General features: G+C 46.1%; 3 protein-coding genes across 6 annotated transcripts; 1 reads left to right on the forward strand and 2 right to left on the reverse strand.

Moving 5' to 3' along the window:
- Positions 1–38: 38 nt before the first annotated feature.
- Positions 39–10,802, reverse strand: LOC128304798 (opsin, ultraviolet-sensitive-like). Of its 4 annotated transcripts, XM_053042033.1 has the most exons (9): positions 10,528–10,802; positions 10,281–10,447; positions 10,175–10,217; positions 9,961–10,097; positions 6,369–6,856; positions 2,935–4,288; positions 2,666–2,862; positions 2,447–2,584; positions 39–2,304 (listed from the first exon to the last, which is right to left on the reverse strand). In XM_053042033.1, the coding sequence occupies exons 1-9, from the start codon at positions 10,770–10,772 to the stop codon at positions 214–216; spliced, it is 4,860 nt and encodes a 1,619-aa protein (XP_052897993.1). In that variant the 5' UTR covers positions 10,773–10,802; the 3' UTR covers positions 39–213. The 4 variants fall into 4 exon arrangements, with proteins under 4 accessions (XP_052897993.1, XP_052897992.1, XP_052897995.1 ...); XM_053042035.1 differs by lacking the exons at positions 2,447–2,584; positions 2,666–2,862; positions 2,935–4,288 and having other exon boundaries at positions 1,284–1,445; positions 6,343–6,856; XM_053042034.1 differs by lacking the exons at positions 2,447–2,584; positions 2,666–2,862; positions 2,935–4,288 and having other exon boundaries at positions 1,284–1,511; positions 6,343–6,856.
- LOC128304800 (E3 ubiquitin-protein ligase sina) lies at positions 7,046–9,619 on the forward strand. The gene has a single exon (XM_053042039.1). It carries the CDS (start codon positions 7,333–7,335, stop codon positions 8,257–8,259), a length of 927 nt encoding a protein of 308 aa, XP_052897999.1. The 5' UTR covers positions 7,046–7,332; the 3' UTR covers positions 8,260–9,619.
- A 1,384-nt stretch (positions 10,803–12,186) lies between the features above and the next one.
- LOC128304801 (density-regulated protein homolog) lies at positions 12,187–13,149 on the reverse strand. Its single transcript, XM_053042040.1, has 2 exons — positions 13,086–13,149; positions 12,187–13,012 (listed from the first exon to the last, which is right to left on the reverse strand). The coding sequence occupies exon 2, from the start codon at positions 12,976–12,978 to the stop codon at positions 12,376–12,378; it is 603 nt and encodes a 200-aa protein (XP_052898000.1). The 5' UTR covers positions 12,979–13,012; positions 13,086–13,149; the 3' UTR covers positions 12,187–12,375.
- Between the last annotated feature and the right edge of the window lie 501 nt (positions 13,150–13,650).

Consider the following 13,650-nt stretch of genomic DNA (forward strand, 5'->3'; position numbering starts at 1 on the left):
TTTTGTAAAAAAAAACAACAAAAAATAGCTTTGCTTCACATTTGTCATCAATCTTTATTCAGGAGTACAAACATACACATTCTCTGTTTTTTTTTCGTACTTATTGTTATTCGTAGTAATTCCCATGAGTTGTTGTATTTTCAACACAGCTCACGAAATGGATGAACAACACTTTCGCGGTACTATATCCACGAAAGCTGTACACACCACTTCTCACCGTAACAAATCCTGTAGCGTTTGCAGCAGACTCATCTCCTCCTCACGCAATGTGAAAGCCCTTTCGGCCAGCTGTGATAAATCGGCCGAGTAGCTTGATTGCCCGTTGTTTCCGGTTTCCGGCCAACCGTACCAGTGATTCGTACTTGGTGAAGGTTTCCCACGCTGCCGAGCACGATTGTTAGCACGTCGGGAATTGCGCGGCTGCTGTTGTGTTTGTGCCACATTTTCTATACCCTGAGCAGTTTGCACGTTTCGCGTTGCGTTGTCGAGCTGATTGAGCCGATTCGGGTCAATCGGCCTGGTGGCTTTTTTTATGAAGTGAGCATACTGTTTATCAACAGGCGATGGTCCCCGCGCTATTCGTTCAGCTACCTTTTGCTGCAACAATTTAGCTTTTTCTTTCTTCTTTTCTTCCTGTCTTTTTTTTCTTTCTTCCTGTACCTTTTTCTTGTTCTGCTCCTCCTGCTGCGTTTTCGGTCGCGTTATTATCCGGGGAATGCCCAAATCATTGTACGTGATTTTCTTCAGCTTGTTTGCCTGTTTCAGTTCCTCATATTCTCTCACAAACTGACCATAGGTTTTGTGATCGTATGCCGAAAAGATGTAGCGAATGGAGTCATCCACCATGGTGCGCCGTTCCTGCGGAAGCTCACTCTTCCAGGGGTTCGCCTTCATGCACAACGCCAGCTGGTGGCGCAATCTGTTCAGATGCTTTCGACCTTCGCGCAAACCCCAAACACCGAAGAGTTGTACGTTTAACCGGCGTCGGATTTTTTCCTTACTTTCATCGCTCTGTGCATTGCGCAGCTTCTTCAATAGTTCGCTTATACTTTTTGGGTCGTGTACTAACCCTCGAAGAAACAGCGCAATGTAGCGTGTCATTTTGTTCGAGAGCTTCGGTGAGAACGCTTGGAAGTATTTCTGGTTACTATGGAAGTGTTCCGTTTGGGTTAGGTAGCTGACCAACTCCTCGTGAAATTTCTGTTGTGCTTCAATCGTGCCAGTGATGTGCAGCACATTGCCGACCGTTTCGAACATAATGCTAAGCTGTACGCTATGTTTCTTGCCGCTTTCCTTCAGAAATTGGCTCCCTTGCGCAGACAACAGCAACGTAGCACGTTCCGGTGTGAGCAGCACTTTCGCATCTTCGTCCACCTTTTCTTCCTTCTGGGGCTTTACTATAGAATCAGTTACACTACTTACGGGGAGGCCTGTTACTAGTGCTTCTGCCGGTGGTGCTACTGCTGCAGCCGCTACTGCAGGGGCTGGTAGTGCGGGTTGTGTTTGTGGCTCTGGCAATGGTACTGGTAGAAGCGTTTCTCCCGGATCAATTGTGAGAGGAATAAAGTCAGAGAGCATCAGTTGATTCCTGTTGTTGCAGTCCATCGGGACAGGGTTGTCCGATGGTGGAGGCTTTACGTTCACATTCTGCTGAACATCATCCATTTGAATTTCATCGGTATGAAATTCTGAAAAACTATAGTTCGAGTTTTCCTCTGCCACGGGAACTTCGCTTGTTGCGCTGTTGATGGGTTCTTGTTCGTACAGTTCGGCGACATGAACCGTTTGTGGTGGTGGTGGCAGGATGGTGGTTTCGTCCATGTACGAAACAGGAGGTTCTGAACGAGTAGATTCCAATGATGGTGCTTCTGCTGCCGGTTGTAAAAGCGCCTGAGGTTGTTGCATTACAGTGTCCTCGAAATCGTTTCTAGCCCCCCGTTCATACTTTTCCAACAGTCCAGTTGCTTTGAGAAAACTATAGTAGAACCCATTCTCGTTGTGTGCTAGCTCGGGCAAATTGAACTCACACCCATTAGCGTCGGTGCTGAACAGATTGTACCGGGCAGTCGGATCCGTTGCCAACCTTCTCTCTTGCTCGTCATTACGATGCTTATTGCCTCGATTATATTCTCCCCGGTAGGCCGGCATGTACGAGCTGACCTTCATGTTTGGTATCTCATGGCTAAAGATTCGTCGGGCGTCATTGCACACGCTTGCCTGGTGACCAACTTTGCCACAGATTGAGCACCACCGAGCGTTGTTATTCTGCTGATAATCCTCCCGCAGTGGTACATTATCTTCGATCTTTTCGAGACGAGATGCAAGATGCATAAAACGAAATACTTTTAGTAATACTGTTGTTTGGAACTGGTATTGATGTTGCGTTCGAAATTATTTCCCTGACTAGATATTGTATAAAGTGAGGAATGCAACACGAAATACTTACCGTACTGTGATATCGCCGCCAGAGATCTGGACAGCTACGCTGTTGATGGCCACGTGTCCCGCAGGAAAAACATATCATACCAGCATCGCGGGCACACGAATTACATCCCCGTACAAAGCTACGCGTCTTGGCTCCACACTACAGCCAATGTCAAAGCAAAGGAAATAAAACTAACATTACAGTTTTGTTATCAAGGGAGGGAGGGAGCGGGATGCTTACGTTTAGGCAGATCGTTTTTGGACAGCGTGGTTCCTTGTGTCCTGTTTCACCACACATAAAGCAACTCGGCTGTTTCGGCGCATTGCGGCATTTGAATTGCATATGGCCACGATCACCACACCTGCTGCAAATGATATCCCTCTTAGGTGGATCGGGATAACGATCTTTATGTAGGATCGACCAATGTCTGCTATCGTCTGCAATGGGACAGAAAGAAATAGGCATTATAGGCAAAATCCTAGACCGATTGGTAAGGAAGAATCACTTACATGGCATTCTGCTCAAAACTACATCCAAATTAAAGTCTTCGTCAGTCCACGACGTGTTGTAGAATTGTTTCATTTCCTCGTTCCACGCACAGTCTGGTCCAATGGGTACATTTTTCTTAGAGCTCTCACCGGATGTGCCAGGAACGACATGACACTGGATGTCTTCATACATTTGTACGTCTTCAGCGTTAGAATCAAACATGATTTGCTGAAGAGACTGTGGTGGTTGTACGTTGGCTACAGCAGCTGATCTTCCCTTTCTCTCCATAGCCTGAGTTTGTTGCATGGCATTAGAAGGACAGTGTACTTTCTCGGACAGATGCATCTGAATGTTTGAGGAGGTGCTATCAATGGACGCGGTAGCGTTCACGTTTGATTTAGGTTCTTTCGATTTTTTCTTCTTCTTCGCCCCCAATTCTGGTTGTTCCGTTTGCTGCTGCAAGTTTGTTTTGTTGTTGACCGGACGCATTGGGCGGTCAACCACTACTATGTTCTCAGGTTCTGGTGCTACATGCTTAACTTTTCTTTTTTTCTTCGGAATATGATCTTGCTTAGCAGATGATTTTGGTTGTACTACGACCGTATTTTCTGCTGCTGTTCTTGAATTAGATTCATTATTTGTAAAAGCAACAGCTTCAGTATCGTCGTCCTCATCGTCTGTATCTGATAGAGCTCGTACAATGTCCGTGAGCGCACAGGCAAAATCTTCATCGGAGTAAGTTTCCGAATTGTACTGCTTTCGTTTGCGACCGATTCGTTTCTTCGGTTCCTTCTCAACCGTTTGGTTTTCCTCCATTTTCTTCGATTGCAAAAAGCTATCATCGTAATCACTTTCGGACGATACGTCATCGATCTGTTCAATGAAGGACGCTGATCGTCTCCCCTGTGATGTATTGCTGCTGTTGATTTTAGAGCAAATATCGATATCGCTTTCCGAGGACACATTCTCATCGATGGGGGGAATCTTTTTTGTTTTGGATTTTGTCCCTGCACTGTTCTTGGAAGCAAGGCCGTTTTTGTTACGTTTGGTTGACTTTTTCACTGTAGTACCAGAGGAGGCTTGCGTGATCGATTTTGAAATGGATCGGGTTACTTTTAACGTTGGAGCATCCTTTTTAGCTTTCGCTTTTTTAGCAGAATCCTCAAGAGCCTGCTGTGCTTCGAACTTCTTGCGAACCATCTCGATCGCTAGAGTCACAGGAGATTTGGATCTAGCCTTCGATTTACCCGGTGTTTTGGAAGTGTTCGCTATGGCTCCGGAATTAGCATTATTGTTTGCATTGCGCTTTGAAACGGAGCTTGGAGACATTGCTGCCGCGGTAGTAGGAGTGGATGTACTCATTTTTGAAGACTTCTGTTTCGAAGGAGTCTTTTTAGAGGTAGCAGCATTTTCTTTTCTACTTTTTGAATTCGTTGTATTACCGGAACTATTCACCTGTGATGGAGATTTGGACATGGTGATTCCTTTGCCTGTCTCTGGTGGATGCTTTTCATGATCGGTGGTATCGCCACTGGTACACACCGTATCCTCCGATGAGATGGATGGAATTCTACCCGGTCGTACTTCAGCTGCATCTTTCGCTTTACCGGACTTTCCTTCCTTCGAACATTCCAGCTCATCATCACTGGGTATGCTTCCGGTAAAACTATCATTCAACCTAGATCGATCATGCTGACCGATAAAATCATCCGACATAATCGAACTGTTCGATGGACTGCCGCAACGGGGTGAGCTGGCGACGATGGTGTGTCCCTTGGTTTTGCCTCCTTTCTTCGATTTCGGCAATGCGAACTGGATCGTTGGTGTTTCCTCTTCGTCACTGCAATCGATACAAATTTGTGGCGGAGGTGGCGTTGGTATGATAATGACCTCATCGCCTTCACCATCCGACACTGAGAGCATGGTGGATTTATTATTTTTTGTCGTTGACTGTGAATCTTCGTCGGATGAATTCAGCGTTATTTCAGCCACAACAACTGGTGCCCGTTTGTGTTGCCGTACTTTGTGCGCTTTCGCCTTCTTTGACTCGAACGTTTGCATCGCATTTTGCTTTCTATCCTTGTTAATGAGCTTCAACAAGCTTTCCAGTTTTTTCTCTACATACTGCGCTTTCTGTTTGGTTTGTTTCTTCTTCTTCAGCTGCAATCTTGGATCCTTCGGTGCAGCTTTGGGTACCGCTGTTCGCTCTGGATCAGTGCCCTTTTGGCCGGCTATCACCTCTGGCACCGATGGTTGGTTTTCGCTAACTTTATCATCCATATTTGCAAGCAACGATTGATACGGTGCCAAAAACATCCTTTTCGCCTCATTGCTTGCAACCTCTTTGTTGCTTTCTAGAGTATTTCTCTCCGGTGGGGCATGTTTCGGATCAGCAATGGTTGGTATGTTTTTAGGGTACGCTGCGCGTTCGCCGGCGCTGGAAATAGAAGAACCGACCCAATACCGATTCATGTTAGCTGGTAGCGTCCCCTGTGCATTGTTAATAACCGAAGTGCGTGAAACAATGCGCAAAGGCTGGGAAGGAACTGGCGCTGGATCTGGAATCTTTGGATCTTCGGCATAAGAGTGGTGAATAGAAGAGTATAAGCGTTCCTCTAACACGGCCAGTTCTCGATCTTCTAAATCCTAAAGTGGAAGCGTAATGTGAAAAACCGGTCATACGTTAAGTATGCTTCAAAGGCAGCGATCTACATCGGATTACGGTCTTACCATGATGAAACACAACAACGAACGTAATGCGGACTATGGATAATTTACAATAAAAGATTGAAATAACAGCTAATAATAACCTAAATTATAATTTTACGTGTTCACCACATTTTATGTTTTTCTACACATGCGGAAAATGAAAGGCTAAAGAACTGTCACATTTGACACCTTGACAATAACATCAGCCCAAGTCTTGAACTAAGGTAACTACAGTAAAGCTTCGCTCTGGAACTGAAACACCGTGTACACGTCTGCAACTTTATGCTTTCGAAGCACGGACCATCCAGCACCTACCAGTGGAAAAAATAATATAATTTCGACGTTGCTATGCCCACTCTGATATGCGGATCTTAAAAATGTACGAGTTGGGGAAAATTGGAAAACACAACAAGGATCATATACATCATTCGAAGATTATTGAGCAACGAACGCAAATTTGTAGATTGCATTTAAAGTTCTTTATTCAATGTTTTTGGTATGATTTCGACAAATAATGATTTTAAAAAAAATAGAAATCACTTCAAACAGAAGTTTCCGTGCTCGGGTCCATTAGACGTGGCTTATGTTAAGTATCGTATTGATCATGGACAGTGCCTACTAGTATAGTCTACTCAGAGCGATGCGCTTTATGCTTGTTGTTGCCATGCTTGTTGATGCATCCGGCTTATGATTGCGCTGCGACGGTTGTTTCCTGCTGCTCTGTGCAAGTCGAGGCGGCCTCTGCGGGCAACGTTTCGGTAATGGCCAACCAGGGCAGACGCTTCTGCAGCTCCATACGGTATCTCGGGTGGCTAATGGCGTACACGTACGGGTCTAAACAGGCCACAAACTTGCAGGCGCACGCGGGAAACATAGTAACGCCCGGTGTCAACAGACTCTTGTCACCGAACGCACCGATCAGTGCCAGTACTGCGTACGGCGTCCACGAGGCAACGAACAGGAAGCAAACGGTGATGGCTGCCTTGGCGATCCGGATTTCAACGGACGCATCGTTTTTCGATTGATTCGACCGCAAAGATTCCACGTTCATCTTCTTGGCCTGTTCGCGGAGCGACTTTTCGTGGTTGACGACGTGGCTTACGATCTGGCTGTAGTAGTAAATGATCAGGCTCATCGGTAGTACATAGCTGAAGACGAAGATTGATCCCACAAACAGCCGTGTGTCGAACGTGTTGGACAGATAGTCGAAGCTGCAGGACGTAAGGAAGCCCTCTGAAATGGAACCGAAAGAAGTGATACTAATTGAAGCAAATGGGTTTCCTCATGCACTCCGGAGATTTGCGGTGCAATTGCAAGTGCGTTGTGCATGCTGCCGCACAGCACACGGCTGTCTCTATACACCTTGTGCTTCGCAGTTGTGTCAAACGAATCGAAACGCTGGGAATAGCAAATGATAATCGATTGACAATTTGTGCACGATCTTTGTGCTCGGGAGAGTGTTGTTTATAATTACGTGGTACGTAAATAAAAATTTCTCCAGATTGCGCTGTGTACCGTCGCGTGCAGGTGTGTAGGGCCAAAGATCGGGCCAAGTATATCCATCAATGTACGCCTAACCAACCAACCAACCCACCAACCAACGAACGAACGCAGCAGCTCATCCGATCCCAAACCTGCGACCTGCGATTGTGAAAGGGTCGGATTGTTTCTGTGTGGTACCGAACAGCGTACGCTCTGGGCCGCAGTGCATGCTGACGGCGACGACCGCACCAACGCATCCGCCACACACGGAAAACGCAGACGAAGCACACAACACCACCATGTCGAATAAACTGAACAATCCGAAGCGTCGCGAGGTAACGGGTTCGTCATCGTCGAACTCCTCCATATCTTCGGTCGGGGCTGGGGACAATGGTATATCGGCCGACCTGGCCTCACTATTCGAGTGTCCCGTGTGCTTCGATTATGTGCTGCCCCCGATACTGCAGTGCCAGAGCGGCCATCTCGTCTGTACCAGCTGCCGTTCGAAGCTGACGTGCTGTCCCACCTGTCGCGGTTCGCTCGGTAACATACGCAACCTGGCGATGGAGAAAGTGGCCTCGAATGTGAAATTTCCCTGCAAACACTCCAACCACGGCTGCACCATTTCACTCGTGTACACCGAGAAGGCGGAACACGAGGAGGCGTGCGAGTTTCGACCGTATCTGTGTCCCTGTCCCGGTGCATCCTGTAAGTGGCAGGGCTCGCTTGATTTCGTGATGCCCCACCTGATGATGTCGCACAAGAGCATTACCACGCTGCAGGGCGAGGACATTGTGTTTCTGGCAACCGATATCAACCTGCCGGGCGCAGTCGATTGGGTGATGATGCAGTCATGTTTCGGTCATCACTTTATGCTGGTGCTGGAGAAGCAGGAAAAGTACGACGGCCACCAGCAGTTCTACGCCATCGTGCAACTGATCGGTTCGCGGAAAGAGGCCGAAAACTTTGCCTACCGATTGGAGCTGAATGGTAACCGGCGTCGACTAACGTGGGAAGCGATGCCGCGGTCCATCCACGAAGGAGTTGCCAGCGCTATCCTCAACTCCGACTGTCTCGTGTTCGACACATCGATCGCTCAGCTGTTTGCCGACAATGGTAATCTGGGTATCAATGTTACTATTTCCGTTGTTTAAACAGTACACCATGTAAGCGACTGAGAGTAGGGGACCAGACTACGATAGACAGCCCCGTGTCTAGAACAATTCTTACCTATTTTTAATGGTAGTGTACATTTTTAATTTAGTTTAATTGATTCCCGTCTTGTTTTAAGCTTCCTGTTCATTTGCCGTTGGGGGAGATCACTCGGTCCGTCACTAAGGGTAGAAGGACGTTTCAGGTTTTGCTAATGTGATGCGGAGTTACAACTTTTAACTCCGTGGCAGTAAAACGTCGAGCGTTGTAACACACCTCGAAGTATCGAGCTAATGGGAGGGATCGTGTATATGCTCTCGATACCCAGCGGTTTGCAATGATTGGAAATGCTTCTGCTTTTATTAATGCTTTTAATTTTAATTCATGCACCTAACTTCATATAATTTAAGAAGGAAGGCATGGTCCAAACCAAGGGCTACCACGGTATAACATCGCCGAATGATGTGAGGATCAGCTCTCGATTAATAATCGTGGTATAGCAATAGCCTATAACTAATGCCTGTTTGTATGTTTTGTATGTTACAAAAAAAAACAACACCGAATCGTATGAATGAGAAAAAGGACGAATGAATGAATGAGTAAATGATATAATAAATGATATGAATCATAAAGTCTGTGACCGCGTGAAAGGTGTGTTTGTGCGCGTGTGATCGATCGTGTGGGAATGTGTGCTGTTAGGGGAATTAAGATGAATGAGTGACCGCATCAAACGGTCCGACAATTTGTAAATGAAACCATGATAACGTACCGTAATATTGAATCGGGATGGATGCGTGCGACCTTGCCGCGAGGAGGCACCCTTGTCACTTTAACCCTCACCAATTCACACTCCTTTAAATTTAGCGTATGTTAAACACGTTTCTACATATAATAAAACAAATAGCGAAATATGAAATAGGAGAAGAAGCTGTTCGGAAAGTACCAGTACCAGGAGGGCAGACCTTTACATGCAGATGAAGTTGAAAGGCAGCAGTTTTTAAACAGCTTACTGGATTGTTCCGTTCAAGATGGCCACTAGAAGCACGTGTACGAAATGAATCGCTGTATCCCACACAGTTTGCCCGCAAAATGCAAGAGCTTTCGTACACTTCGAAGCGTACACGCGTGTTCATAGTTCAGAATTCGATTTGCTGTATTTAACTTTAAACATCTGTATCGAGTACCAGTTTTTAACGGGCCATTAGGATTGCTCAGGGTTCTGCGAGCAAAAAGAATGAAACGAAACTATAAAACTGCCAGACAACGCTTGATGTGGTGACACATTTTGCGTAGGTAAAACTTTCAAATGAACGATGCAAGTAAATGATTTGTACAGAATAGATCTGAAACCACCTGCCCTTGTGGGACACGAAACAGGATGGCGAGGATCGTCTTTTTCTCAAGCAGCAGCGTTTGTCTTATTTCGAGTGAAATTAATTCGTGTTATAATAATGCTGTTTGTTTCATAGTTCTTGGCACCAAGACAAAAATCGTGGTACGGAAGATAGGTTCCGAAAAACACAGTAACGGACAGATAATTAACTATTAGTCTACATCCAGTTCGACGAACACACGTGTGCTGCAAATAAAGTACTCTGATTTCTATTAATCAAGTAAGCGAGTGGTGTAAGAGTTGGTTACCAGGGAAATAGTAGCTGTCCAGGTGGAATAATAGTAGCGGACGGACTACAAAGATCGCTTACCCGGTACGAAACGTCCCCAGATTTCCAGCAACGGAAGCACCCCCCACGGGATGGTGTACGCCCAGATGAGAACGATGAATATGATGGCTTTCGTTTGGGTAAGTCTTCCCTCAAATGGACGGGTAATGGTGTTATAACTGGAAACAAAGATTTAAGAGCAACTCTTGCAATAAGATTCCGGATTTGGTGGAAACTACACCGCTATGTAACATACCGATCATACGCAATGAGGGCATTAGTAGCACCAGCTCCAATTCCTGCAAAGAGATATTGAATGCTCCTTAGCGTTCTTGGTACGCAGCAATCTCAGGTGATCTTACCGGTAAGAGATCCAACGAATGCGAATATTTGGCATCCTAAGTTCCCTAGCGTGAATCCTTTCGTAAAGGAGTTGTAGATGAAGATCGGTGTCTTGGCCATCATGAAGAAGTCACAGATGGCAAGATTAATCACAAAAACGTTCGAAGGTGTCCGCAAGGATTTCGCGCTGGCAATAAAGAAAGCAGAATGAGTTAGAATTAAAAGAGGCACAACACGTTTTCGGGCTTTCAAGCAGCTGTAACTTACGCGATAAAAATCCAAATAACCAGCCCATTGCCAACGAGTGCGAAAATGGTGAAGGCGATGTACAGCAGTCCAAGCAGGTAGTGCAGTGATGCTTCCGGTTCGGGAAACTGAAACCAGTGCTCGGGTATGTGTACCAGCTCCTCCGGTGGTACGTTCCAGCCGAGATATCGTAGCCCCGACTGATCCGCACCGATCAGTGCTTCCGGTCGGTAGGCGGTCTGATTGTCAAGCTGGACAAGACCCATGACGATGACGGTTGGTGGTGGCGCTGGTGCGTGGGTTTAATTTAATTTCCGGCACTGATTATTCACCTTTGGGACGAAGCAATAGCAAACAAGCACTGGTTATTCTGGGTTAGAATTGAGGATACGGGGGCACGTTTGTCACCCGTTCGCTTTGCCGGACGCAACACACTACACATGGGCCTTAATGGGATAGGTTTCACCTTTTTGTCTTTAATCGGGAACCGGATTGACCGATTTTCAGATCCTAAATCTGGCACACCGCCCTAGACACGCTCACTGTGCCTACTGACGAAGTTCACGACCGTGGGCAAAGATTTTATAGCCCTGTGTCTGCTGGTCTGGAGGCCCGACCAGGACCTGCACGAATCAGGTGGTAAATTTGTGGCCATTATTACGCCCATTTCCTGCACTTTCCCCGCAGGATTGTTACCAAGCAGTAGCAAATAATTTAATCAACGATTGGATCAGAACCAGCCCCCAAGGTTCGGATACGAAGGAAACGTTGGGGTTGTGCGGGGACCCTTTTCCTCAGAGGATTACCGAGACCGATTATTGGCTGCTAGGGACGATTAAGTCGGGCAATAAGTATTTGATTAAGTGGCGTACTGGCATGGCCGGTAGTATCTCATGTATTCGCGTGCCTTTTTAATTTAATTACCGGTTCCCCCAAAAACTTCTATTGGCCATGTGGGGAGGTGCAGCGATTTCGATAACACTTTTTTAAGGAGATTGTGTTTGATACACTCCGCATAGTATGTGTTGTGTTTCGCCTTTTTTAGAAATCCTGCAAAGAAAAGACTGTCCCGTACCTTCAATGTTAGCTTTTAAAGCTGCTTGTCACCGGACAGTTCCGGTACGACCGTTACAAGGTGTTGCAGTTAAACATGGACATATAGTTGTTGTTGTTGTTCTTATTGTTTCCAACTCGGGAGGCCTGTGTTAGTTCTCACTTGGATTTGTGTCGCAGCCATAGAAGTGAAATTCGCGTGATTTTAAATCCGATAGTGTTTGCAATTGTAGTCCCAATTAATGGCAAGTATCGGATTTCGGTTGGGAACGATAGCGGATAACGCTATCCGGCGGCGTGTCTGCATTGGACCTCTTGATGGTTTCTATTCCCATTCGACCATTTCGTTCCAAACAGCTGCAGAAAGAACATGTGCTGTTTTGTTTAAACGGTTCCAGGGTTGGACATTTTGGCGTAACATGCCTGGGCCCGAAAAGTGATACAAGAAAAAAGAACATATTACACAATTGGTTGCGTGTCAGGAACTTTCTGCTAGCTATTCCTAGGGGAATGCTCAAGGTTACGTTCGTTACCCGATTATCGTATCGTTACGGACAAACGGGGCCATTGCCATTTCGGAATTGTCTTCTTAATCTCCTACTACCAATCGCTGAAGATCCGTATGCATTGTAAAAGCAGACGAGAATGCTTTGTTTATTTTTACAATCCTGTTGTTATAATATTAACGCTTTCACTTTCCTTCATTTGCTACGCGTGATTTAAAGCAGCTCAAAGATTCATCCCTTTTCGCCATCCTCAACAGCCATGGTTTGGTGCGCGAACCGTGCAGAAGGTTATATTACTAAGTAGCATGTCTTAACGCTTCTGGTCGCCCAGATCGTCAATGAAATCCTCATCAATTTCGGGCCACTTTTCCGGGATGATATCAAACAGCTCATCCTTGACGTCGCCCTGAATTACAATCTCGTCATCCCCGGTGACGGACGAACCGCACGCAAACTTGGTGCCGAAGAACTTGGCCGCAAGCTTTAGATCGATATCGAACGTCGCCAGTCCGGTGACCACGGTGACGGACTTTCGTTTGCCGCGCGCGGACCGCGACAGGCACACCTTCTTCGGTACGTCGTCCTTTGCCTTTTTGGTCTTCATAATACCTTTGCCGCCCCGTTTCTGTGGTTTCTTTCCCTCGTCAGTATCGGCCGACTCGGTCGCGGGGTTGGTGGTGGATCCCGTTCCGGCACTGCTGCCTCCGTGTCCGGAACCTGCCGCACCCATCTTCATCCGTTCGAACTCGTCCGGCAGATTCTTTTCGAGCCACTGTTTGCATTTTTCATAGTCCGGATAGTATTCGCAATACTCGAGCGGCATGGAGCAGTTGCCGCAGTAAGCCACCGTTAGCGGATAGGTTACACCTTCCTTCGGGCCAATGATCAACCGCTCTGGAACTTCCGTTGTCATGACTGTTGATGTGTTTTGCTTAAGATAAAGGAACCTGCAATTGCCATTACGATATAAGTATATGTATACATTTGTTGAAAATAGCAAAGAAGAGCTATTTGCACTACCTTTTGCTTGTTTTAAACCACGAATGGGCGAAACGCGGATGAATACGTATTGTTTACAGCGAACTGTCACAGCTGTCACGCAAATTACAGTAGAATCCTCGGTGTTTTACGTCGACTGGGTGGAGATCGACCGATTAAAAACAAACAAATTGAATATGCCGTTAGGACACTATACAATTATTCACAAATTATAATCTTCTCTACATCTCGTCACATGTATACCATTATCAAATTTGTGTTTTGTCGTTGTTTGTCGGTGAGAAATCATGAAACGGAACAGTTTTCCCGATGTGTACATTTATTGTTTGAGGGTCATTTGCTACAACGGAACATTTTTACATTTGCATTTCGTTTAGATCTGCTTCAATCTTTTTTGTATCTGCCTTGCCTTTATTTTTAGCCGGCAGTGGCTTAGGTGCCGGTTTGGGAGCTTTTTTGGAAACTATTTGAGCGTGCAGGTCTTGAAACTTTTGGTCCACCTTTTCGCGTTTGTCCTGCACCTTGATCTGAAACGAGAGCACAAACGATAAGATCAATGTGAATTGAGCCCACATTTCCCCACGGC

This window comes from Anopheles moucheti, chromosome 3 (assembly GCF_943734755.1).
Source record: "Anopheles moucheti chromosome 3, idAnoMoucSN_F20_07, whole genome shotgun sequence".
Taxonomy (NCBI): domain Eukaryota; kingdom Metazoa; phylum Arthropoda; class Insecta; order Diptera; family Culicidae; genus Anopheles; species Anopheles moucheti.

Bases quoted from the DNA above. Each gene is read 5' to 3' on its own strand.
- LOC128304801 (XM_053042040.1), bottom strand. From the start codon at position 12,978: ATGACAACGGAAGTTCCAGAGCGGTTGATCATTGGCCCGAAGGAAGGT.
- LOC128304800 (XM_053042039.1), top strand. From the start codon at position 7,333: ATGCTGACGGCGACGACCGCACCAACGCATCCGCCACACACGGAAAAC.
- LOC128304798 (XM_053042032.1), bottom strand. The intron at 2,863-2,934 runs GTAAGTGATTCT...GTCCCATTGCAG, and splicing joins AGTTTTGAGCAGAATGCCAT to ACGATAGCAGACATTGGTCG. The intron at 2,305-2,446 runs GTAAGTATTTCG...CGTCTCGAAAAG, and splicing joins GGCGGCGATATCACAGTACG to ATCGAAGATAATGTACCACT.